Source organism: Heptranchias perlo, chromosome 12 (assembly GCF_035084215.1).
Source record: "Heptranchias perlo isolate sHepPer1 chromosome 12, sHepPer1.hap1, whole genome shotgun sequence".
In the NCBI taxonomy this organism is placed as follows: domain Eukaryota; kingdom Metazoa; phylum Chordata; class Chondrichthyes; order Hexanchiformes; family Hexanchidae; genus Heptranchias; species Heptranchias perlo.
The window spans coordinates 27,396,767-27,422,331 of record NC_090336.1 but is presented as its reverse complement, the minus strand read 5'-3'; the positions used below and the strand labels follow the sequence as shown (position 1 = coordinate 27,422,331).

The 25,565-nt window shown below is 45.2% G+C and overlaps 1 protein-coding gene across 5 annotated transcripts in view; it reads left to right on the top strand.

The window, feature by feature from the left end:
- The first annotated feature begins 3,515 nt into the window (after positions 1-3,515).
- lsp1a (lymphocyte specific protein 1 a) overlaps positions 3,516-25,565 on the top strand; it is a 313,607-nt gene continuing 291,557 nt past the window's right edge. For 2 of the 5 annotated variants that reach the window (XM_067993835.1, XM_067993832.1), the window contains exon 1: positions 3,516-3,693. In XM_067993835.1, the coding sequence (XP_067849936.1) occupies positions 3,623-3,693 (71 nt within the window). In that variant the 5' untranslated portion in view covers positions 3,516-3,622. The remainder of the gene's footprint in view (positions 3,694-25,565) is intronic. The other 3 variants (XM_067993831.1, XM_067993836.1, XM_067993837.1) reach the window with 3 other exon arrangements.

Below are 25,565 nucleotides of genomic sequence, written 5' to 3'. Positions count from 1 at the left end.
GCGGCCCACCTCCGGTGCGTGCCCTTTCCCTATTGTTCTTGCTTCTCTTCTCCTGTGAAGGCAAAACACAGATGTGTGAGTGGGTGCGTCTTGCATCGTGAGACGCATCGAGCATCGGTGTGGTTGGGTTGAGCGTGGCGCGGAACGGATGGGAGGAAGCGTGGGCCACGTGCCCATCCCATTGCATGGGGATTGGGGTGTGTGGTAGTGTTCGGGTGGGGTCAGGGATGGTGGGTACTTGCGTGCACGGCGAGGATGGTGAATGAGTGGCTGTGAGGATTGCTGATGGAGCGCAGTGGTGGCTGTGCAGGAGGGGGTTGTGATCTGTTTGGCGTGATGGTGGGGACGGGATGTGGGAGGGTGCGTTGGTGTACTCACCTTGCCAGACCTAGTCAGGTCATTGAAGCGCTTGCGGCACTGCTCCCAAGTCCTTGGGGTGTTGCCCCTGCTGCTCACCTCCGCCGCCACCTCTGCCCATGCCTTCCTGGTGGCGGTGGCAGGGAACTTGCGTCCATCTTCTGGGAAGAGCGTTTCCCTCCTCCTCCTCACGCCCTCCAGCATCAGCTGCAGTGCCAGGTCTGAAAAACGGGGCGCAGCCTTTCCCCTTTGCTGAGCCATCGTCTCAAACCTCTTGCTTGCAGCAGGAGGGGCTTTGGGAGACTGCCCCTTTAAGTGGAGCTCCTACATCGCGTCGATGTTACTGCGCATGCGCAGCCGGCCGGCACGCAGCTGGGGAGCGGAGAACCCGGAAGCAGGGCTTAATCAGGTCAATTATCCCGCGATCGCGTGGGGGACGCACACGATTAGCCGTCCGCGTTTTCCACGCTCCCGGAGGACCACCCGCTGGGAACCCGCAGGCCTGCTAAATTCGAGCCCAAAGAGTCTGCAAAGGGATAGCAACGAGTTAATTGAGTGGGCAAGAAGGTGGTAGATGGAGTATAATGTGGGGAAATGTGAAGTTATTCACTTTGGTAGGAAAAATAGAAAAGCAGAATATTTTTTAAATGGTGAGAAACTATTAAATTGGTGTTCAGAGGGATTTGGGTGTCCTTGTGCATGAAACACAGAAAGTTAACAGGTACAGCAAGCAATTAGGAAGGCAAATGGTATGTTGGCCTTTATTGCAAGGGGGTTGGAGTACAAGAGTAAGGAAGTCTTGCTGCAATTGTACAGGGCTTTGATGAGACCTCACCTGGAGTACTGCGTACAGTTTTGGTCTCCTTATCTAAGGATGGATATACTTGCCTCAGAGGCGGTGCAACGAAGGTTCACTAGATTGATTCCTGGGATGAGGAGGTTGTCTTATAAGGAAAGATTGAGTAGAATGGGCCTATACTCTCTGAAGTTTAGAAGAATGAGAGGTGATGTCATTGAAACATATAAGATTCTAAGAGGACTTGACAGGGTAGATGCTGAGAGGATGTTTCCCCTGGCTGGAGAGTCTAGAACTAGGGGACATAGTCTCAGGATAAGAGGTCGGCCATTTAGGACTGAGATGAGGATGAATTTCTTCACTCAGAGGGTTGTGAATATTTAGAATCCTCTACCCCAGAGGGCTGTGGATGCTCACTCATTGAGTATATTCAAGGCTGAGATCGATAGATTTTTGGACTCTAAGGTGAATCCAGGGATATGGGGATCAGGTGGGAAAGTGGAGTTGAGTTCAAAGATCAGCCATGATCTGATTGAATGGCCGAGCCGGTTCGAGGGGCCGTATGGCCTACTCCTCATCCTATTTCTTATGTTCTTTTGTTCTTATAGGCTAATATTTTCTGTTTTGAAATGCCAGTAAAATGACATCTATCAGAAACCTGTATGTGAAAATTTGAACTAAGAGTTCATACAGGTTCCCCAACCCATCCCTGAGTGGAATTTTTGTGTTTTAGAATGCATTTATAATGGTTGCAGCAGCTGCCTTTCTCAATTATTTACACTGTGAACTTGAGACGAATGATTGTTCATATTAATAAAATAGATAAACATCTTGTACCATTATTCGAGTTTGGAGGTGAATTCTGAATCAAAGTTTTGAATTTAAAATGCTTACCAACAGGTTCTGCTTAAAAAAACAAATCGTCTCGTATTGATTCCTCCCTCCTGTGACCGGTGGGCACCGCAAGGACTGGAGTGTTTGTTGGAGGACCAGAATAACGCTGTTATTTAGTTTGATAAGTTTCCTTTTTTTCCCTTTATTACGGTTAAGTTCCGGTATTAGTTGTGTCCCTTTAAAAAGGGGGGGAGGGGCGCATTTATTTTTTAAGCTCCGCCACGGCAACTTAGCCGGAAGTGCAGCGGAAACGCCAGCAGGATAACTGGGGTAGAGAGGGAGCAGCTCCGAGGACATTGGTGGCCCTAGTTCACTTCCACGGATATTTCGCAAAGAAGGAAAGATACCAGTAAGATTAAACTAACATGTTATATATTTCTTAGCTTTCACTATAAAAAGCCACAGCCTAAACGGAAATATGGTAAGGAGCTGCTCTCCCATGTTACACATAGGAATTTATTTAACTAACTGTGCCGCCTATTTATGGGGGTACCTGCAACAAGGAAACATTACTTATTTACCAGTAACCAACACCAGCAGAATTCTGACTCACCTTGAATAACATCATGGGTTATGCTAGTATATCAATAAATATAGATCTGTTAGTATATAAATACAATCTTGCAGTTACTATCTGTCCATCACGTTTCCAAGCGTCAAAAGAATTTTAAAAAGAGCAAGAGAGACAGTCAATTTGTGCTGATTTCTCTCCTCCATGACCGGTGGGCACCGCAAGGACTGGAGTGTTTGTTGGAGGACCAGAATACCGTCGTTATTTCGTTTGATAAGTTCCTTTTTTTCCCTTTATTACGGTTAAGTTCTGTTATTAATTGTGTCCCTTTAAAAGGGGGGGGGGGCGCATTCATTTGGTTTTTAGTTGATGTCACTGGGGCATCCTTATAGGTTATTTAGAAAAGGCATACTGATTTCATCTGACTGGGAGCCAGTAATTTACAAACACCTGCCAATCTACAAACTTCCTCCATCAATTGCAATTACCCTTTAATAAGCCTCCGGATTTATGGAAGTTCGATATTATGCCCCTCAAGGAACAGGGCACCTGAAACATAGCTTCCCCTTAGCTACAGAGTAATACATTGCTCATTACGTGGTAAAGTGATCCGGTCATTATAAAACAGCAAATCATCTGGCTTACAATGAGAAATAGTATGGGAGATCTGTTACTGTGGAGAAAACAAAGTTACCAAAGCACTCAAACAGTTAAGAGCTTACTGATCCTTTAAGTGTGGATGTTTATATAAAGCACCCATCTCAAATACTTTCGAATTTGTTTCGTTTTGGGGCAGGATGTAAGGAGAAGGCGGGGGGAAGGGGGGAGGAGAATGCCAATATGCCCCTGGCTGAAGGCCTCCTTCTTTGGCACAGCTGGAAAGAAGGAAAGGCATTTCAGCTAGATTTCTCTGTGACTGGCTTCCTGTTTGGAGGGGTTTTGCTTTCTAATATTACAGGAAGAATAATCGTCAGCTGAGGCTCAGCCGAACACCCAGTGAGCAAAAACCTTGAGCTTCGCGCTTTCCAAAAAAAGGGGGGAAACAAAGGAAAGGAAAAGGCAGGATGGATGACCTGGAACACCGACGTGAACTGCGGAGACAGAAACGTGAAGAGCTTTGGCGTCAAGCAGAGAGGTACAATTTGTTCACGTTTTGATTAGTGTTTCCTCTGCCCTCTGCAGAGTAACTTGTGCACATTGAAGAAACTTAAAATGTAATAGAGCTGAAGCATTAATAATTTCCAGCGTCTGCAGCCCCCACTTTATTATTATTAAAGCAAGGTTTCTACAAAACCAAGTCATAAAGTTACTCATTTACCAAACTGATTTTTTAAGTGAACTGAAAGCTCTGGAGTGCTGTCGTTATAAAACCACTGACAGGCGATTATGGTACTCCCAGCCCTAGACTGCTGATACTTGTAACTAATGAACTGATAGTGTTTAAGATCATGAAATCTGAAGTGATTTATGCACAGTTCCAATGTTTGTCCAAATTGTTTTAATTTATCTTTTTCATAATACTGTTGGACGGTTTCCTGAAATTGTACATATCCCTTGTGACTACCGATGATTGGTCGGACAGTAGCACATAATGGATGTTGGGTGATCTGCAGCATGCCAAATGATGTCTTCCATTTGGTTTAGAAGCAAGAAAGTACAATTTGTTATGTTTTTAACCCTTTCCAGTGGATTTTTTTCAAACGGAGGAACCTAGGTGACTGGTCAATGTTCTACAGTTCAATCGTGAGGACCTAATTACTTGGCTTGTATTTTGTTGGTTACAAGGATCGAGATGTAGATTTTTCTCTTCACAGACATTTGTGATCTGTGCTGATACTGATTGGATCACATACTTAGCATCATTACCTCCTCTGAGAAGCTCAGAAAATGTTAAAAGATTTCTGGGGTCACTGTGGTGGCCGACTGGTACAATTTGTATACTGGCGTGTTACACTACTAATTCTTTCTTTTATCCTGCTTCCCACCTAAATGCCCAGGTGAGAAGGTTCTAATATTTGTCAGGATAGCTGGAGTAGACATCAAGTGGAGGCCAGGTACTTCCATATAGGGAGTGTCTACCTAGGTTGCACTTGTATGCCATCTATTGTTTGATGTAAAAGCAGATGTGGGATAGAAAGACTTGGATTTTATATAGCACCTTTCACAACCTCAGGATGTCTCAAAGCATTTAACAGCCAATGAAGTATCTTTGAAGTGTAGTTACTGTTATAATGTCAGAAATGCGGCAGCCAAATTGCACACAGCAATGTGATAATAACCAGATAATCTGTTTTATTAGTGATGTTGGTTGAGGGATAAATATTGGCCAGGACACCTGGGAGAACTCCCCCGCTTTTCTTCGAAATATTGTTATGGTATCTTTTACATCCACCTGAGAGGTTTAACATCTTGTCTGAAAGCTCCATCAGACAGTGTAGCACTCCCTCAGTACTGCAGTGGAGTGTCAGCCTAGATTTTGTGCTCAAGTTGCTGGAGTGGGATTTGAACCCACAACCAACTAAGAAGCAAGAGTGCTACCACTGAGCTACGGCTGACGTCTAAGGTGGCTTGCCTATCATCGTGGTTGAGGAATGCAATGTGCTACATGTGGACAGAGGGAAGAAATGGAGAAAAAATATAGCCATTGAGTTTGTTCTTTTAAAAAAAAGTCTACATTTGATGATCAGACTGAAAATACAAAATCAGTAAAGCTGACATTCCCTTTATCCGAGCTTAAATTTCAATTCTTTAGGATCTCGCCCTCCTATTCATCGTATTAAAGAACTCAATTTACCTCAATGAAATGGGCATGCTGTGAACTGTGCCTCCTGATGTTCCCATAATGGAAAAGGGACTGGGAAGTTAAATTTAATGTAAGAAAATGTCACAATGAGTTGGACAACTGTACAATAAACTGTTTTCAATTGTTAAAACTGAGGTGTTGAGTAATCATAGGATTTACTATGGCAAACTCAAATTAATACCACTCAAGAAGTCAACAGAAGTTTTGGATTTCCACAATTTTATTTTAGCACAGATCAACTCAAAGCACTCAGCATACATCACATATGGGTGATCTTGTTTACAGTACAGGAAAATAGAGTAGAATCAATATGGAGCAATTAATGTACATAGGCATCCTACTGCTTAGACTTCACATGAGTTACAAGACAATGCATAGAACCTGTGTAGAACAGCTAGTGTACTCACCAGTCAGACGTCATTTGGTGTTTGTGAACACCAGGGCATTTAAATGACGTTGACATAATCCAAAGGAGGACAGCAACGTACATGAGGATTATGGAAGAGCCGGCAATGTCACTGAATCTCAGTAGAAGCTCAGGTGGGAGTTCCTATAGAAGAGGAATAAACTCAGTTTCTAAAGCATAGGAGCAAATAAATATTCCTGTCCAATACTGGATGACTACTTGTGCCATAGCCAAGAATGTGGGTTGATCTGACGGACAGTTGCAAACAGAGTCACAATCTGACAACCTTGCTATATGCAATACAATCGCTGTTTGAAATATTAAGGCATATTTTGTTCTGAATTTGTAAATTTAATATTTTTATGTTGACTATGATTGTTATTTGGGGATGAGTCCTTAAGTATGCATTCACATGGGGACTTAAGAAGTGCATTTTCTACCCTTGACTATTTTCTCCCCTCACTTCCTGAAGAGATTCCCTGCTGGACAACAGTTCCACAGGCACTGGTCACATTTGGTACCTTCCTCAACTGTGAGTGTTACAGGTTATGCCACCATGGGGAAAATCGCAGCTGAGTACGATGTCCACACGCACATGCACTTCTAGCCGGATAGCAATGAAGATTGGGAACCCACTGGCTAATCTTCTCCTCTCTAAACCAAGGTTTCTGAAATGAGAATTTTGTGTTGTCACCTACCCCTTAACCCAGTGCACAACTCGGTCCCCTCTAAAGCTGCATCTAGTTCACATGAATGCTTGAAATTGAAATAACAACAGAAGATGTTGTAAATATACAGCAGGTCTGTCAGTGTCTGAAAGAGAAAAATAGATTAAAATCTGGGTAGAATTCCTTTGTACGAACCAAGTTCTTCCTAAAACATTGACCTGCCTTTTCTCTTTTCAGATGCTGATGAACCTGTTGCGTAGTTCCAGCATTTTCTAGTTTTATTTGTGCATTCAAATATTTGTTGCTATGAACACAGATTTACACTTTAACGGCTAGTTACTTTGGCTTTCAAAGCTCCAATTGTTATGTTAGTGACAACATTATTGCAACTTTTATGCATCGCTGCCTATCAGTAGAAACGGTGGAAATTTCCCCTTTGATTATTCCAGCAATGCCAATATTTGGGCTTGCAACAACGTTGCTTTGATAGGTTGACCCATCAGGTTGGTAGGAAGACAGAGAGTGTTTTTCTGTCTTTCCCTTCCATCCCTGAATCATACAGTTTAAAATACTAGTGCAAAGTCACTAAACTGTCAACAAAATCACAAGTGTTGGCCTCATTGTCACACTCATTTTAGAGAGATTAGATTATGTCTGTTTCCCTTTCACCACAAAAAAAAATCTGAATGGTCCAAATCCAAATATGGAGATTAAAAAGTCATATTTTCTGCAAATAAATTTTAGTGATCCCAAATCGGACAGATTCCAATTATCCAAAAAGCCAACCCAATAGATAGATCATCCACGCTAACTGTATTCAAACCACTTCCAGATTCAGGCTGGTAAATGGTCCTTTTCAAATGTGTAGAAAAGGGAGTGGCAAATGTCAATGTCTTGCAACGTTAATAACTTCTTGCTGAACTGCAAGATGCTGTAAAGTGTTGCACTGCAAACTGCTTCATTGAAACTTAAAACATTGAGAATATGAGGTCTCTGGAATGAGAAATGCAAGAGTCTGACACCAGCTGAAACTCATTAGTCTGTCAGGACGAAGTCGTTGTTTATTTAGACTAATGTTTTGAGGCAGATTGTGAGAGGTGTTTACAGTAACTTGGCAAAAGTTCATGAAAAAATTGCTATGAATGTACTTTCCATCAGAACGTGCCTGGCTCTAAAATAAATATAGAATCAATTTTTTAAAAAATGGCTGTGAATATCCGATTTCAATTCCTCAGGCTTGTGACATGGAATTGGGGATGTCGTCATAGATTGTCCTATATCTTTCTTGTGTAAATCATTACAAGAATGGTGTAGGTTGTAAACTATTGAGGAAATCTGTTCATTTTCATAAATTCCCTTAAAACCGTGTCTATAAGTAATCTCCTTTCATTCATAAAATGAAAGAGAAAGAAATGTAATGAAAGCAGAGAGAGAGAAAAAAACTTGGTAAGAGCTTGTTAACTGCTAGGTAATGTCGGCAAGGTGCTTGTTGAACTGTTGAAACAGTTAGTGATTGCCTCAGCATGGATGTGGAGATGCCGGTGATGGACTGGGGTTGACAATTGTAAACAATTTTACAACACCAAGTTATAGTCCAACGATTTTATTTGAAATTTACAAGCTTTCGGAGGCGTCCTCCTTCCTGAGGTAAATGTCAGGAACTCCTCGAAGCCTACGCATTTATAAAACACAGAACAATACCTGGTGATTACAGATAGTCTTTGCAACTGCCCGTTGCCAAGGCAATCACCGTGTTCAAACAGAGAGGTGTTACCTACAGAGCCCCCGAATATACATTCAACAAAAAAAAACAAACAGGAAAAAAAAACAGAGAGAGAGAGGCAGAAAGATCCGGAAGGCAGGGAAAGCCAGCAAATGACCCGTTATATTAAAAACAGATAGCTTTTGTTCGCTGGTGGGGTAACGTGTGGCGTGACATGAACCCAAGATCCCGGTTGAGGCCGTCCTCATAGGTGCGGATCTTGGCTATCAATTTCTGCTCGACGATTTTGCGTTGTCGTGTGTCTCGAAGGCCGCCTTGTACGCTTACCCGAAGGTCGGAGGCTGAATGTCCCTGACTGCTGAAGTGTTCCCCGACTGGGAGGGAACCCTCCTGTCTGGCGATTGTTGCGCGGTGTCCGTTCATCCGTTGTCGCAGTGTCTGCATGGTCTCGCCAATGTACCATGCTCTGGGGCATCCTTTCCTGCAACGTATGAGGTAGACAATGTTGGCCGAGTCACAGGAGTATGAACCATGCGCCTGGTGGGTGGTGTCCTCTCGTGTGATGGTGGTATCTGTGTCGATGATCTGGCATGTCTTGCAGAGGTTACCGTGGCAGGGTTGTGTGGTGTCGTGGACACTGTTCTCCTGAAAGCTGGGAAACATTTTTCAAAGAGGATGATATTAACATCTAGTCAGACCTGCTGTTAATTTATGAAAAAAGTCACCCTATCTAAGTCTCTTTGTTTTCTGTCTGTTGCAGCACAACATTTTCAGCCACTATTAACCATCTTCATCGAACCCCTGCTACCCACATGGCTTTTCCCTTTTGTGGCTTCTCTCAGCTCCACTCAGCAGGAAGCCCATGTCCAATCTTCTAGATTGATTCCTGGGATGAGAGGGTTGTCCTATAAGGAGAGATTGCGTAGAATGGGCCTATACTCTCTGGAGTTTAGAAGAATGAGAGGCGATCTCATTGAAACATACAAGATTCTGAGGGGGCTTGACAGGGTAGATGCTGAGACGTTGTTTCCCCTGGTTGAAGAATCTAGAACTAGAGGGCATAATCTCATGATAAGGGGTCGGCCATTTAGGACTGAGATGAGGAGGAATTTCTTCACTCAGGCTTATGAATCTTTGGAATTCTCCACCCCAGAGGGCTGTGGATGTTGAGTCATTGAATATGTTCAAGGCTGAGATAGATAGATTTTTGGACTCTAGGGGAATCAAGGGAAATGGGGATCGGGCTGGAAAGTGGAGTTGAGGTCGAAGATCAGCCATGATCTAATTGAATGGCGGAGCAGGCTCGAGGTTGCCGTATGGCCTACTCCTGCTCCTATGCCTTATGTCCTCATGTTCTCTGACCAGCAAATTTTGAAAGAGATATGCTTCTAACTGATTTCATTACCCTGACCACAAAGTTATAAACTGAAAAACTTATTTTCTCAAGACAGATTATAGGTGATGAATCATATTGTAAGATCAGGGAGGCACTGGCGCATGAAGAATGTAAGTACGTATGAATAGAGAAAAAGGTATTGAGCTCAGCTTTCAACAGTCTTCACCCATGCTTTCAGTGTGTTGACAGTGCAGAGTACAATGTGTACTGTCAACACTCTGACAGCACTGCTAAAGACTGAACTCAATTTATAAGTGAAATAAGGGATCTCTTAACACTCTTGCTAATGTTATTAAAATGGAGAGGCGAGTGTTGGTGCAGGATAATTTCTCACAGATTTCCAATGGGATTTGCTCTGTTGAATCTAAACAAAAAAATGGGATGGCAGAAAACCAAAAAAATACGTCAATCCTTTCCTTTCTGCTACTTGATCATAAAAAAGATTTCTTCCTTCTGTTGCTCATTAACCTATGGCAGTGTTTACTGGACTTGGTTGCGTTTTGCATCATTACGGCTCAGTGTTCAGATGGCGTGGTGCTCTGCAGCCAATCTGATATTGATTGTAGAATTCCATTTCTTAGTTCAGGGATGGTTGTAGCAATATTGGATAGATTCAGTTCTTGTAACAACCAGGAACAGCTTGCTTCAAAAATTGCTTTGCAAGATCTTTATGTAAGGAATCTTACAACACCAGGTTATTGTCCAACAATTTTATTTTAAAATCACAAGCTTTCGGAGATTATCTCCTTCGTCAGGTGAGTGAGTGGAAGGTTCTCAAATCGCATATCTTATATTAGGCTGGGACACCATCACACCAATCAAAGGTGTCGTTGGTGTTCAGACAGGTTAGCCACGGAAAACAGTAGGTCCCAGTATACTGAATACACATTGTGTCAAATTATACAGACAGAGAGAAAGAGACCCGAAAGGCAGAGAGAGAGAGAGAGAGAGAGAGAATATTAAAAACAGATAACTTTTTTCCCCCCTTGCTGGTGGGGTTACGTGTAGCGTGACATGAACCCAAGATCCCGGTTGAGGCCGTCCTCATGGGTGCGGAACTTAGCTATCAATTTCTGCTCGACGATTTTGCGTTGTCGTGTGTCTCGAAGGCCGCCTTGGAGAACGCTTACCCGAAGATCGGTGGCTGAATGTCCTTGACTGCTAAAGTGTTCCCCGACTGGGAGGGAACCCTCCTGTCTGGCGATTGTTGCGCGGTGTCCGTTCATCCGTTGTCGCAGTGTCTGCATGGTCTCGCCAATGTACCATGCTCCGGGGCATCCTTTCCTGCAACGTATGAGGTAGACAACGTTGGCCAAGTCACAGGAGTATGAACCATGTACCTGGTGGATGGTGTCCTCTCGTGTGATGGTGGTATCCGTGTCGATGATCTGGCATGTCTTGCAGAGGTTGCCGTGGCAGGGTTGTGTGGTGTCGTGGACGCTGTTCTCCTGAAAGCTGGGTAATTTGCTGTGAACGATGGTCTGTTTGAGGTTGGGTGGCTGTTTGAAGGCGAGTAGTGGAGGTGTGGGGATGGCCTTAGCGAGGTGTTCGTCGTCATCGATGACATGTTGAAGGCTGCGGAGAACATGGGGTAGTTTCTCCGCTCCGGGGAAGTACTGGACGATGAAGGGTACTCTGTTGGTAGCGTCCCATGTTTGTCTTCTGAGGAGGTCTATGCGATTCTTCGCTGTGGCCCGTCGGAACTGTCGATCAACGAGTCGAGCGTCATATCCCGTTCTTACGAGGGCGTCTTTCAGCGTCTGTAGGTGTCCATCGCGTTCCTCCTCGTCTGAGCAGATCCTGTGTATTCGTAGGGCCTGTCCATAGGGGATGGCCTCTTTGACGTGGTTAGGGTGGAAGCTGAAAAAGTGGAGCATCGTGAGGTTGTCCGTGGGCTTGCGGTAGAGTGAGGTGCTGAGGCGCCCGTCTTTGATGGAGATTTGTGTGTCCAAGAAAGAAACCGATTCTGAGGAGTAGTCCATGGTGAGTTTGATGGTGGGATGGAACTTGTTGATGTTATCGTGTAGTCTCTTCAGTGATTCTTCGCCGTGGGTCCATAGGAAGAAAATGTCGTCGATGTATCTGGTGTATAGCGTTGGTTGGAGGTCCTGTGCAGTGAAGAAGTCTGCTCGAACTTGTGCATGAAAATGTTGGCGTATTGGGGTGCGAATTTGTTCCCCCTGGCTGTTCCGTGTGTTTGGGTAAAGAACTGGTTATCGAAGGTGAAGACATTGTGATCCAGGATGAAGCGGATGAGTTGTAGGATGGCGTCTGGAGATTGGCTGTTGTTGGTGTTGAGTACTGAGGCTGTTGCAGCGATGCCGTCATCGTGGGGGATACTGGTGTAGAGTACCGAGACGTCCATCGTGGTGAGAAGTGTTCCTGGTTCAACTGGTCTGTGGGTGCTGAGTTTTTGTAGGAAGTCTGTAGTTTCACGACAGAAGCTGGGGGTTCCCTGTACGATGGGTTTCAGGATGCCCTCGACGTATCCAGAGAGGTTCTCACACAGGGTTCCGTTGCCTGATATGATAGGACGTCCGGGTGTGTTGGCTTTGTGTATCTTTGGGAGGCAGTAGAAGTCTCCCACGCGGGGAGTACGTGGAATGAGAGCACGTAGGATGCTTTGAAGGTCTGGATCGAAGGTCTTATAGAATAGAATCATAGAAGTTTACAACATGGAAACAGGTCCTTTGGCCCAACATGTCCATGTCGCCCAGCTTATACCACTAAGCTTGATCAGTTTGTTGAGCTGGTGGGTGTGTTCTTTGGCCGGATCTGCGGGTAACTGTCTGTAGTGTTCCTGGTTGTCCAGTTGTCGGTATGCTTCTTTGCAATAGTCCGTTCTGTTCTGTATGACAATGGCTCCTCCTTTGTCCGCTGGTTTGATGACGATGTTGCGGTTGGTCTTGAGAGCGTTGATGGCGTTGCGTTTTGCTCGGGTGACATTCTGGACTGTCTTGAGTGCGGCTGATGAATCTGGCATTGACGCATCTCCTGACAGCTTGAGCATACATGTCAAGCTTAGGGCAACGACCCTCCGGAGAAGTCCAGTTTGACTCTTTCTTCTTCGGTTGCTGTACCGCGGATCCCTCTGTCTGCTGTTCCGGATCGTTAATTGTCTCATTGGGTTCGCTGCTGAAATCTTGGGATTTGTGGAAGAATTCCCGGAGTCTCATTCTCCTGATGAATTACTCTGTGTCCGCCGCGAGACCGATGGGGTCCACTTTGGTGGTGGGGCAGAAAAAAGCCTTCAAACAGCCACCCAACCTCAAACAGACCATCGTTCGCAGCAAATTACCCAGCTCTCAGGAGAACAGCGTCCACGACACCACACAACCCTGCCACGGTAACCTCTGCAAGACATGACAGATCATCGACACAGATACCACCATCACACGAGAGGACACCACCCACCAGGTACATGGTTCATACTCCTGTGACTCGGCCAACGTTGTCCACCTCATACGTTGCAGGAAAGGATGCCCCGGAGCATGGTACAGTGGCGAGACCATGCAGAAACTGCAACAACGGATGAACGGACACCATGGGGCCCGAATTTAGCAGGCCTGCGGGTTCCCAGCGGATGGTCCTCCGGGAGCGTGGCCAACACGCTCGGTGAAATTAGTGGGTTGCCCGCGCGATCGTAGCAGGCAACACACCAATAGGAATCAATTACCTGCTCCTCCGGGGTCCACGGCGCTGGCCTGCGCGTCGGTCGGGCTGCGCATGCGCAGTACGATCTGTCAGCTGGAGGCTCTCTAGTTAAAGGGGCAGTCCTCCACTGACAGATGCTGCAACCAATGGAACAAATTACAGCATGGAGCAGCCCAGGGGGAAGGCTGCTCCCAGTTTAATGATGCCTCACCCCAGGTATCATCAGATGAGGTGAGGAGGAGGGGTTGGACACAGATCTTCCCCCCGGCGGGCGGGAGGAAGCGGTCTGCCTCTGCCACCAAGAAGGCCTGGCTCGAGGTGGCAGAGGGGGTCACCTGCGCCACCAACATATCGCCCACCTGCATACAGTGCAGGCGGCGCTGCAATGACCTAAGTAGGTCAGCCGCAGTGAGAACACGAAGTCTTTCCCCTACACTCCGTCTGCCACAACACTGCCCCCACCCCACATCTCCTTCGGCACCGCCAACACTATTCTGTCACATCACCCTTCATACCCACTCACACCCCATCCTCATCTTACCTCCACCTACTCACCTCGCCAGTACTCACCCTGCCACTAACACGCAACCCAATCCTCATACAATCTCATTGCTCCATCCCATACTCACCCTCTCGTGCATCTCCCTCACGGCCAGCCTCACTCAACCTGCCACCACCTGTGCTGCAGCCACAGGGCATGCATCACATATGTGCAGTAGGCAGCGTAAGGCAAACGTCTCGTCAGCATGAAGGGGGTGCACAAGGGTGTCTGAGGGTTTGTCATGGGTGTTACCCATATTGAATTTCAGAGTATCAAACAGCACACATTATATTGACACCACCACTGTCATGTCTCCGCGAATCCTGTCCGTTGTGTCCAATAATACCCGCTCCTGGGTATCACTATGAGGACCCACCACTGATGCCACCCATCGTGTTACTGCAGAGTAGGTGCAGGTGTATTTGCAGGGCTCGTCCACGCAGACGACTGAGAGACATCGGCGGTGTAGCCGGCTGCACCCTGGAAGGATGCGGAGGAGAAGGTGTGGAGGGCAGTGGTGACTTTGACAGCGACAGGTAAGCAGTTGGTGCTGGGGCCAGCCAGGAGCAGCTCGGCATGAAAGATGCTGCAGATCTCCACGACTACATGTCGAGCGAATCTGCGCCTCCCTGTGCACTGCTGCTCGGAGAGGTCCGGGGAGCTGCGCCTCGGTCTGTGGACCCTGTGGCGAGGGTAGTGCCCTCTGCGACGCGTCTCTCTCTGCGGTAGCCCTCCCTCCTGCTGTGCAGGTGGGCGTCCAACAACACCGTGTTGGGGGGATCCACATCTCTGCGGCGGACGGCGTGGACTGCGAGGCTGCTGGTGCTGGTCATGCTCTTCGTCCTCCGAGGGTCTCCACACACCACCCAACTGGCAGGTGTTGGTCTGAGGGGTTGTGCAGGGTAGGTGTGTGGTTCCTCGGACTGGGGCTGCGGTTTCGTGTCGGTCTGTCCTCTGGCTTGGCGGGGGGTGGTGGAGGGCAGGGGTTGCCCTATGTGACGCGGTGGCCTCCTGCGTGGGTGAGGGCTCTCCCCCGTGGAGCGCACCTTGGCACCTGCCACAGGCTGCTGGCTGCAACACGCCTGGTTGGAGGGAGACTGTTCCCCCCAGTGTTGGAAACTCATTGACTTGAACCGAAAATCCCACACTTCCTCTTTTGACAGCTGCTTCAGCTCATTAACTGACCACAACGAGCAAGGTAAGTACTCTCAAGTGGAACCCCGCTGGCTTTAATTGCCTGCGGGATTCCCACCAGCGGGGCTTGCGCGCGCAGCCCCGCACGTCAGCGCGGTACCCGGAAGTGGCCGGGATTTCGTCGCGATCCGGTCACGTGACCGGATATTGGGATTTTCGGGGCCACCCCGCTGGGAACCCGCCGGAAACACGATCCTAAAATCGAGCCCCATGCAACAATCGCCAGACAGGAGGGTTCCCTCCTCGTCAGGGAACACTTCAGCAGTCAAGGACATTCTGCCACCAATCTTTGGGTAAGCATTCTCCAAGGCGGCCTTCGAGACACACGACAACGCAAAATCGTCGAACAGAAATTGATCGCCAAGTTCTGCACCCATGAGGACGGCCTCAACCGGGATCTTGGGTTCATGTCACGCTACACGTAACCCCACCAGCAAGGGGAAAAAAAAGTTATCTGTTTTTAATATTCTCTCTCTCTCTCTGCCTTTCGGGTCTCTTTCTCTCTGTCTGTGTAATTTGACACAATGTGTATTTAGTATACTGGGACCTACTGTTTTCCGTGGCTAACCTGTCTGAACACCAACGACACCTTTGATTGGTGTGAGCGTGTCCCAGCCTAATATAAGATATGCGATTTGAGAACCTTCCACTCACTCACCTGACGAAGGTGATAATCTCCGAAAGCTTGTGATTTTAAAATAAAATTGTTGGACTATAACCTGGTGTTGTAAGATTCCTTACATTTGTCCACCCCAGTCCATCACCGGCATCTCCACATCAAAGCTCTTTATGGGAGGGGGGAGAATTTCCTTTTAGCAAATAGACAATGTTTTAATTGGGAGCTTTTCTCAAGCTGATATTGCCTGTCTCTATATGTTTTATCTTTTGTTATTCATAGCCAGAAAGGGAAGGTTTGCCAGACCCAACCAAGCATCGAGAACCAGTGACTCCCTAACACAATGGATATGAGGTGTTTATGGATTATCGAGACAAGCTAATGAGTTGCTGATTATTTACAGTTTGAGGAAACAACATCAAAGCTAGTTCATTAGCAATTTAGTCGTATCAGGGCCAAAATTCCTCGGATTCCATTAGTCAGTCTCCCGCCTTAACTCCGACAATAGAGTGGTAGAACCCCCTCCCCCCTGAAAACAGAAGATGGAGCGATTCACACTCCGAATTGTTTCAATCTTATCTTAAATTTCTTTTCCTTCAGCAGTTTTCTCCCTTTCCCTTCTGAATACTGTTGGACTAAGGCTCCTTGGGTGTCAACTATCCTCTGATACCTTGCTATAAAGATCATTCATCAAGTGTAATATGTTGTTCGAGTGAGATAAAGCTCGTGTTGAGAATAAGCACCAGCATAGACCTGTTGGGCTGAATGGCCTGTTTCTGTGCGGTAAATACTACGTAAGTCTAAATCTAGACTGTGTATTTCACGGTGGTGGGCATCACAGCTGAAGCCAATTTTGGTCTCACCAAATGGCCATGCATGCATTTTCCAGCAAGGGTCACAGGATAGCGATCAAGAGTGGGAACTCTGGCTAATGTTCTTCCCCCCTCCACCTCCCCCCAGCTCATTAGCACTAAGGCCAATTGCAGTGCTTATACCATCACTGAGATTAACTAATTTACTAGAGACTGGAGAAAAAAACCTGGAGCCTGTACGGATTACCCTAAATTTCAGTCTCTTTCTGATGCATTACTGCAGCTGCTTGGATGAAACAAATCATTTGCATTGAGTAAGTGTTTTAGGACAAAAGAAGTGATCACTACTGCTGCTGCATTTAGGAGGTGTTCGTCACATCACCACACAATTGTGCCTTTCCTGTGCTATGCACTGACTACACATGAACATGTGTGAATGTTGGTAGATTTTTTAAACTTGTTTTTGGTGAATTTTTATGAGTTACATTAATACTGGAGAATGGAATATCCAGCATCCATTGTCAACATCTAACAGTAAAGCTCCATCTATTGTACCCATCAACAAACTATAACCCAGCCTCAGAAGGCACCCCATACAACACTAGCCTAAATATTTCACTTCCTGCACCTGCCATTTTAGTCCTCCCTAAGACTGTCAATGTAGTGATAACTGGTCTCGAATTATGGGCATGTTTTGTGCCAAAGACTCATCCATTAGGATTCTTGGAGATGCTTTTGTCCTCTCAGTCTGGCTGGATTTGAACTCGGGTCCTGGAGATGAAAGGACAGTGTGCTAATTCATCGTGTTACCCATTTTACCTTCTGTTTGATTATTTCCATATTTTGCATTCTTCTCCCCTTAAGGTACTGATTCTTGCTGGGATACTATTCTACGGCCACGAACATTAATTCCTTTAACTCAGTCAAAAAGCCACCCTTCATGTTTGAGCTTACATAATATCAGCAGGGCCTCTGACTTTGGTAGGGGGTGTCATAGCCAAACCTAACCCTGTCATCTGCCGATATCCATGTAAGGCCACTTTCCAGCTGGAGATTACTGGATAACGATGAATGGTGGGAATTAAGCTCACTTGTTTTCCTTCTTGGTCATTATGACACTGAGGCCAATTGGAATATTACCAGGGCATGACATCAGAGATCAAACTGAGGACTTTATCGACCTCTATGATTGAGCTCCCTCAGGGGAGCTGATCATTGCATTTGCATTTTGACCAATTTTTTTTGGTTATCAGGTTCTGCCAATGACTGACTTGCTTGAGATTTTCTTTTCCAGCTACAAATGAAGGAATTGTAAGTGCTCATGCAAATGTAGTCCAGCCTGGAATGAGATTTGTTTTGCCTTTCTCATGTGTTGTTACATATGTAAATAGTTTCTTTTATTGTTTCTCTCTTTCCTCCAATATCTCTGACCCTCTTCCTGTGAAGTCTTTAGCCTTTGTTTGGCCTGCTTCCACTGGGAGGGTGAAGCAGACTGATAACTACTACTATCACTGCAGTACCGCTTAGTGATCAGCTAATAGAAAAGGTGGTTATGTTTGGAGTGAAGAGGAACTTGCCACCCCCTGAAGTGCCACTCTGTCAAGGGAGTTCCTTTAAAATTGGAGTCAAAACTGATCCCAACCACATCAGGCTGAGGTGAATAACGGGCAGCTCAAATTCCCTTTCTTTTGTTCCACACATTTTGCATCAGTGAGAAGCGACTTTGTGTCAGTACAAACTGTATAATACAACTCTGGAGTGAATTTCCTGGAATTTTAATACTGGCAAACTGTGTACGAACCAGTTTGAGGTAGTCTCCCATTACTTCAGATTCAACCGTTTGCCAACATTTAAAATTTTCAATCCGTGTTTGGATGCCTGTGAGCTGAACTCTGCACTCTCAGCACTACATCACTCTTAGCTGGTACTGGTATCTACAACATAACTGCATCATTATAAACCATGAATCAGAAATAAACTTGAAATGTATTCTGCTGAACTATTGTGGATTTTAGCTGTGATGCATGCACCTAGTTTGAATTGTTTTTGCCCCTGTGGCAAATGCATTGGAATTATTTTCTTGAAGGTAAAAGTTTTCAAGATACTTCTTGTATGCCACATGGTTTTAGCAAAGTGAAAGACATGAGTAAGATGGTAGATGGACAACTGGTTCCCAGATATCTGCCAGCACAATTCTAACACTGGTTGCTAGTAGGAATGCAGGAACAAGCTGAGGGTCATTCAGTTCCCAACACCAGCCCCCACTCCTCTCACCCCACAAATTCACCTTTCCTGCTGAGGGGAAGTAAAAATAAATTCTTTGGGTTAGTTCACAAGAGGCTAATTGTCAAAGAACAAGTGAGACCTGTTAAGGAGAAAGATGGGTCAGTCTGGAGCTAGCTTTACTGTGTAATCACCATGTACAAACTGGCATTTCTGTCAGTTTATTTACAGATAAAATGCATAGAGCATGAACCCAGGCAAAATTCCATACAGTACAATAATCAAACTTGCACTAGGTACAAACTGGATTGATTGTTTTGAAATAGTTGGCCGAAGTTCTTAGAACTTCTTTCCGTAAACTGTTAAAATATCCGGTGATGCATAGATAAAGTTTTTCTTCCAGTTCTCTCCATCTCTGTGTGCCAGGAGTGGAGAAACAACAAATAGAAAGTTGAAGAATGGTCATATGGCCAACCATTGATACACTGGACCCTTTTTGATGGAGAAGCAGCCTCTTCGCAGATTGCCTTTAACCGCTTTTGTATTGTGATTAATGAATCTGTCCCATTTTGGGATCGTTTGACCATTTTTGCACAAAGGATTTGGGGGGGAAAATAATTATTGTGCTTTAAAGCATAATATATTCATGCAAGTTTTTAAAAAAGGGGGCCCAGGTGAGGCCAAAAATCTACAGGATACAATCCCTGCGTAAGGGAGTCAATCAGCAAATTAAAAAAAAAAGCCTGCCCACTTTATTTGGGTGTCCACGCCGCTCCCCTGTTCCTGGATCCTACTGGTGGGACCCACATCAAGATCAGTACACCTCAATTCACTCTGTGTACCAGCCTCCACAGAATCACTTGGCCCTGACTGAACCAATGGAATGGGAATTCCTGGTATAGGGAGGCTCCGCTACCCTGAGACATTTGCCTTGTAAGGGGTGGGTGGAGATTCTGTCCCTTAAAACACAAGTTGGAAATTACCAAAAAAAATTGAAGTCGATGGAATGGAAAATCGGGCGGGGTGAATAACAGGCGGCTGATCCACTAACGTCCGTTTTCTGCTGGTGCCCAAAGTGAAAATTACCCCCCCCCCCCACCAGAATTCAGCAAGTGCAGGAGGATCAGGGGTTCAAACTCAGATACCAATTTGTGGTATAGCACGTTGGTGTTTCAGTGCACTGCCCTGTCACACTTGGTGCCAGGAATTATAAGGGTAATTCCTTGGTTCCACGATTTAAGTGGGGAAGTGAGCTAACAGGGAGTCCTAGTCAGAGAATCACTGCTATAGTGTTGTAGCCCTTCCTTGGAGCCTGGGACCACAGAGGGATCATGGAATGATCCCCTATATTACCTCCATTTCGTATGTCAGTGTTTAACCCCCAGCCTTTGCTCAGGGAAGTGGGAGCCCTTAATTGGTCTCAGAGGGCCTGGTGGGTGACGTAGCCAACGTTAGACATATTCAATTCACAGAAGGACATGATGCTGAAATGATGTGTAGAATAATTCAAGAAAGAGGCAAAGAATTTCTGAGCTTTTAGCACAGATTAAGTCTGTGCCACCGTACTGTGGAAGCAGCTGCTCCTCCAGCAGGATGTGTGCAGTGTCAGCATATAGCTCTTGTCCCCATGTGCTCTTTGCTGGATTAAATCTGAAATCATTGTGGAACCAAACATGTACTTCGTCTGTCACAACCATCTGATGAAAAGAACAGCAAACAGATGTAAAGCGCTCCCACTTTGATCCGGTAGCCAAATTCAATAAAGAAGGATGGGAAAGTTCTATAATCTAATATTGGATCCAGATTGTACATTTTGTGCAGTTGCCACGGATACTGGGATTTTATTTAGGCTGACTACAATTTGTAAACTGTGCGTGATACTTGCGAAAACCTTCCAAAATACTGAACCTTGAACCAATTGGTGCAGACCAAAGGCTCACTGTAACCAGAACTGGGTGTAATGAAACAGGCAGTACCATTACTGACTGTCAGAAATGGAAAGGAGTCAGTACCGATTTTGGTCATGAATTCAAATTGAGGCAGCAAAGCGCACTTAGATTTAAAGATATTGAATAATACACCATTGACAGATGGTTTGCGGATCAGACCACCAGAAAAAGCAATTAATGCTGGGTTAGTTGTTACCTTTAAAGAGAAACTGCCTAAAATTGAATGCAGTACTTAAGATGGGGTCTGACCAAGGCTCGATACAGGACTGGATGCAGATTGGCCGCCCGTTCTCTCACCTAAGGACGATCATGATATAGGAAAACCAAAGAAAGGAAAAGGAGAAGAAATAAAAACCAAGTTATTTAAAAAATTTTAAAGTGGTAATATTGAGTGATGCAGCAAATGGTTTAAATTAATTTTATCTCCAGGAAATCCTGGACCCTGCCCTTATACTGACAGAGGCTGTCAACAGGAAACCTGGGTTATATGTATATATAAAATATAGGTCACCTATCAGCTTTAGTCGAAAGTTACCATGAGATGCAGGTAACCATAGCAGTGAACTGATGCAAATGAGCTGGTCTGATCCAGTCCATCTTTTATTTGGTAAACACCAGTACTGCTATGGCATTTTATAGTTGACAGCGAGGGCAATAGGGTGGCACAGGATGTTGGCACACCAATGTGGTCATAAGAACATAAGAAATAGGAGCAGGAGTAGGCCATCCGGCCCCTCGAGCCTGTCTGCCATTCAACAAGATCATGGCTGATCTTCTACCTCAACTCAATTTTCCTGCACTATCCCCATATCCCTTGATGCCATTAATATCTAGAAATCTATCGATCTCTGTTTTGAATGTACTCAATGACTGAGCCTCCACTCTGGGGTAGAGAATTCCAAAGATTCATCACCCTCTGAGTGAAGAAATTTCTCCTCATCTCAGTCCTAAATGACCTACCCTTATTCTGAGACTATGACCCCTGGTTCAAGACTCCCCAGCCAGGGGAAACATCCTCCTTGCATCTATCCTATCAAGCCCTGTAAGAAATTTGTATGTTTCAATGAGATCACCTCCCATTATTCTAAACTCCAGAGAATACAGGCCTAGTCTACTCAATCTCTCCTCATATGACAATCCCACCATCCCAGGAATTGGCCTGGTGAACCTTCGTTGCACTCCCTCTATGGCAAGTGTATCCTGTCTTGAGTAAGGAGACCAAAATTGTACACAATACTCCAGGTGCGGTCTCACCAAGGCCCTATATAATTGCAGCAAGACACCTTTATTCCTGTACTCAAATCCTCTTGTAATAAAAGCCAACATACCATTTCCCTTCCTAATTACTTGCTGCACCTACATGTACAAGGACACCCAGGTCCCTTTGAACATCAACATTTCACAATCTCACCATTTAAAAAATACTCTGCATTTCTGTTTTTCCTACCAAAGTGGATAACTTCACATTTTTCCACATTATATTCCATCTGCCATGTTCTTGCCAATCACGTAGCCTGTCTATATCCCCTTGAAGCCTCTTTGCATCTTCCTCACAACTCACATTCCCACCTAGTTTTGTGTCATCAGCAAACTTGGAAATATTACATTTGGTCCCCTCATCCAAATCATTGATATATATTGTGAATAGCTGGGGCCCAAGCACCGATCCCTGCGGTACCCCACTATCACAATCTGCCAACCTGAAAAAGACCCGTTTATTCCTACTCTCTGTTAACCAATTCTCAATCCATGCCAGTATATTACCCCCAATTCCATGTGCTCTAACTTTGTTCACCAACCTCCTGTGTGGGACCTTATCGAAAGCCTTCTGAAAATCCAAATACACCACATCCACTGGTTTCCCCTTATCTATTCTATTAGTTACATCCTCAAAGAACTCCAGTAGGTTAGTCAAACATGATTTCCCTTTCAAAAATCCATGTTGAGTGCAACGAAGGTTCACCAGACTGATTCCTGGGATGGCGGGATTGTCGTATGAGCCAAATCCTATTAGTATTTTCTAAGTGTCCTGTTATCACATCCTTTATAATAGATTCTAGCATTTTCCCTACTTCTGATGTCAGGCTAACAGGTCTGTAGTTCCCTGTTTTCTCTCTCCATCCTTTCTTAAATAGTGAGGTTACATTTGCTACCCTCCAATCTGCAGGAACCATTCCAGAATCTACAGAATTTTGGAAGATGACAACCAATGCATTCACTATCTCTATAGCGACCTCTTTCAAAACCCTGGGATGTAGATCATCAGGTCCTTGGGATTTATCGACTTTCAGTCCCATTAATTTCTCCAGTACTATTTTTTTACGAATACTAATTTCTTTCAGTTCCTCATTCTTGCCAGACCCTTGGTTCTCTATTATTTCTGGGAGGTTTTGTGTGTGATCTTCCATGAAGACAGAATCAAAGTATTTGTTTAATTTCTCTGCCTTTTCTTATTCCCCATTATAAATTCTCCCATCTCTGGTCTGCCATGTAATAGTAGGCCCCAGGCTTGGCACACTGCAAGATCTGATCTCTGCTGACTTGCTAGAGGAATATGCCGAGCAAATACAAAGTTCTTCCCCCACAGGATATGAAGGAACTGTTGAACAATGAGTCATCCTGGGGCTTTCTCGCGCAGCTTCTGATACTTGTGACAAACCAAGATTGTTGGAGGCCTGCAAGCAGACCACAGCTCAGTCAGTAAATAATGTGTGGTGTAGGAACCTAAAAAGGGGAAAAAATATAACCTGTCCTCACATTTTAAAGTTTAACAGTGAAGGAAAGGTCTGCTGTCAAACTGACCATTATCGTAGACTTTCAGATGACATTACTCTAACCGCACAGCCTGTGATTAAATGGGAATTCAAACTTTTCTCTTTTATTAAATGCACTCAGTGATGTACAGCCTTTCTGGGAGCTCAAGTGCGCTAAAAATAATGCACAACTAAGTGGTCAATTCAAAAGCACCTACAAGAATACTAATTCAGTTACAGTGCATACAAACCCCGTGAGAAATGGAGGGAGAGTGCAAAAGCATAAACCAATTGCCGTTTGGTAAAGGCCAAAAAAATCAGCGTGCAAAGCTCACGCCTGAAACAGACATTAGCACCTTTGCATATCCAAATAAGGGGCCTAAAGCCTGTTTGAGGTCCCCGCTACAAGATTGGTTTGCACTGAGGTAGCCGGTGCTAGAATACCAGGCCTACACGCAGCCAATGGACCACCTGTTAGGCCGCAACCAACAAGGTAAGTTTTTAAAATATACTTCCCTGAATGTGGAGCCTAGAGAAGCAGGAGTGCTCCTCCTGACCCCACATTCAATGAACGTGGGCTCTGCCGGACACAGACTCTCCCCCCACCCGATCACCGCCGTACACATTTCTTTAACTTTGAGCTGCTGCAGATTTTGCATATTCCCCTTTAGGCTAGTTGCCAGTGAAAGGTCAAAGCTGTGTTAGGACCTTATGCTAATTATTCAAATGAGCTGAACCCACAAAATTGGGAACAGTCACCTCCATGTGCTGTGGGCTAGGTTAGACCAGGCCGACAGTTATTCCCAGCAAAGATTTTGCTGGGAATGCAAACTCAGGGCTATACGTTGTTGTAGATCCTTTGTCACCCAACTATTTTCTCCTCCCTCTTGTAGCCCCTGATTCTTGCTGAGATACAGTTCCATGGACACTGGTACCTCTGGTAACTTACCTAAGTGACCATTCTTCAGAAATTGTCCTTGACAGTGCATGTCAGTCGGCTATTCAATTGTGGAGCATCAGGGCCAAATTCAATCTGGCCACATCTGTAGGTAGATTTTACCTCCATGCACTTTTCAGGCGGTCAACTGCCCCATAGTGCCAGTGGGAAAGCTGGTCCATTTTGAGTGCCTGGCCTTATTAGCATAAAACCAGCTGGCTCTGGGAGGAAAATCAGTGCCCGAGTAGAATAAGTAGATTACGGGCCATCGCAATATTGGCCTCTAGGCCCAAGAGAAGGTAGGTCAGGGGTTCTGTTCTTGGCAGGGATAGGAGGACCCGCTGATGTCTATGTTCACAAACCTTCCCGGTTGTTGGGGTCACTGGATAGTGATCAGGAACATGCTGGCTGTTCTTTTGTCTCCCTAAATAAGGGTGTTGACAGTTATAACAGCCCTACTATTGTCCTGGCTGAGATCATCTGACTCAGTTTACACAGGGATCAGAGCTGGGACCTTGTCTGTATTGCTCAGTTATACATTGGCCATTTTACCAACTAAGACATGGGAGAGGGAATGTTTTATCTGTAGACCTGTTGCGCAAGGTTAAAGATGCTGTCCGCTTGTCCTCAGCCCCCCACCCCACCGGCCTTCCCTGACACCACCATTGACATCCATGCCTTCAGCTTTCTAGGCCTTCAGCCTCCCCACCTCCCTCCCCTCCTTTTAAGATGCTTCTTAAAACCAACCTCTTTGACCAAGCTTTTGGTCACCTATCCAAATAATGTGCTCTTGTGAAACTTTGGGATATTTTACTACATTAAAGGTGCTATATAAATGCAAATTGTTGTTGATGAACCAGAGAATTCTTTAGCTGTATGTTAGTGGGGTTCACAGCAGAGCAACAAATGGTTTGAAACTTTATCAGACACTGAGGAATGTCTAATCAAGGCTCTAATTTTTGGCACAAGACTGCGTGAGATGACTTTAGCATTGGATTAAAACCTTCACATAATGTAATAGGACCTTTTGGTTTTGCCAGGGGCTCGGAGCCAATAGGACTGCCTGGGGTTGACCCTGGGACCTTCGTGGTCTGAATGGCTCAGTTCCACAATGGGCTTTGCATATAGTATTTGAGGGATTGTGGGAAGCTCTGTTCACTTTTCTTTCAATGGGAGAGGAGGACGTAACCTTCAATGAGCTTCTGAGAAGCAAAAAGTTTTGTAATTAGGAGGTCATCCTCCTTCCTTTGACATTAACTCATCTCTTATGGTAATATGACTTGACACAACATTGGCCACCTGTTAGACTATCGTTTACCGAATATTCAGCAG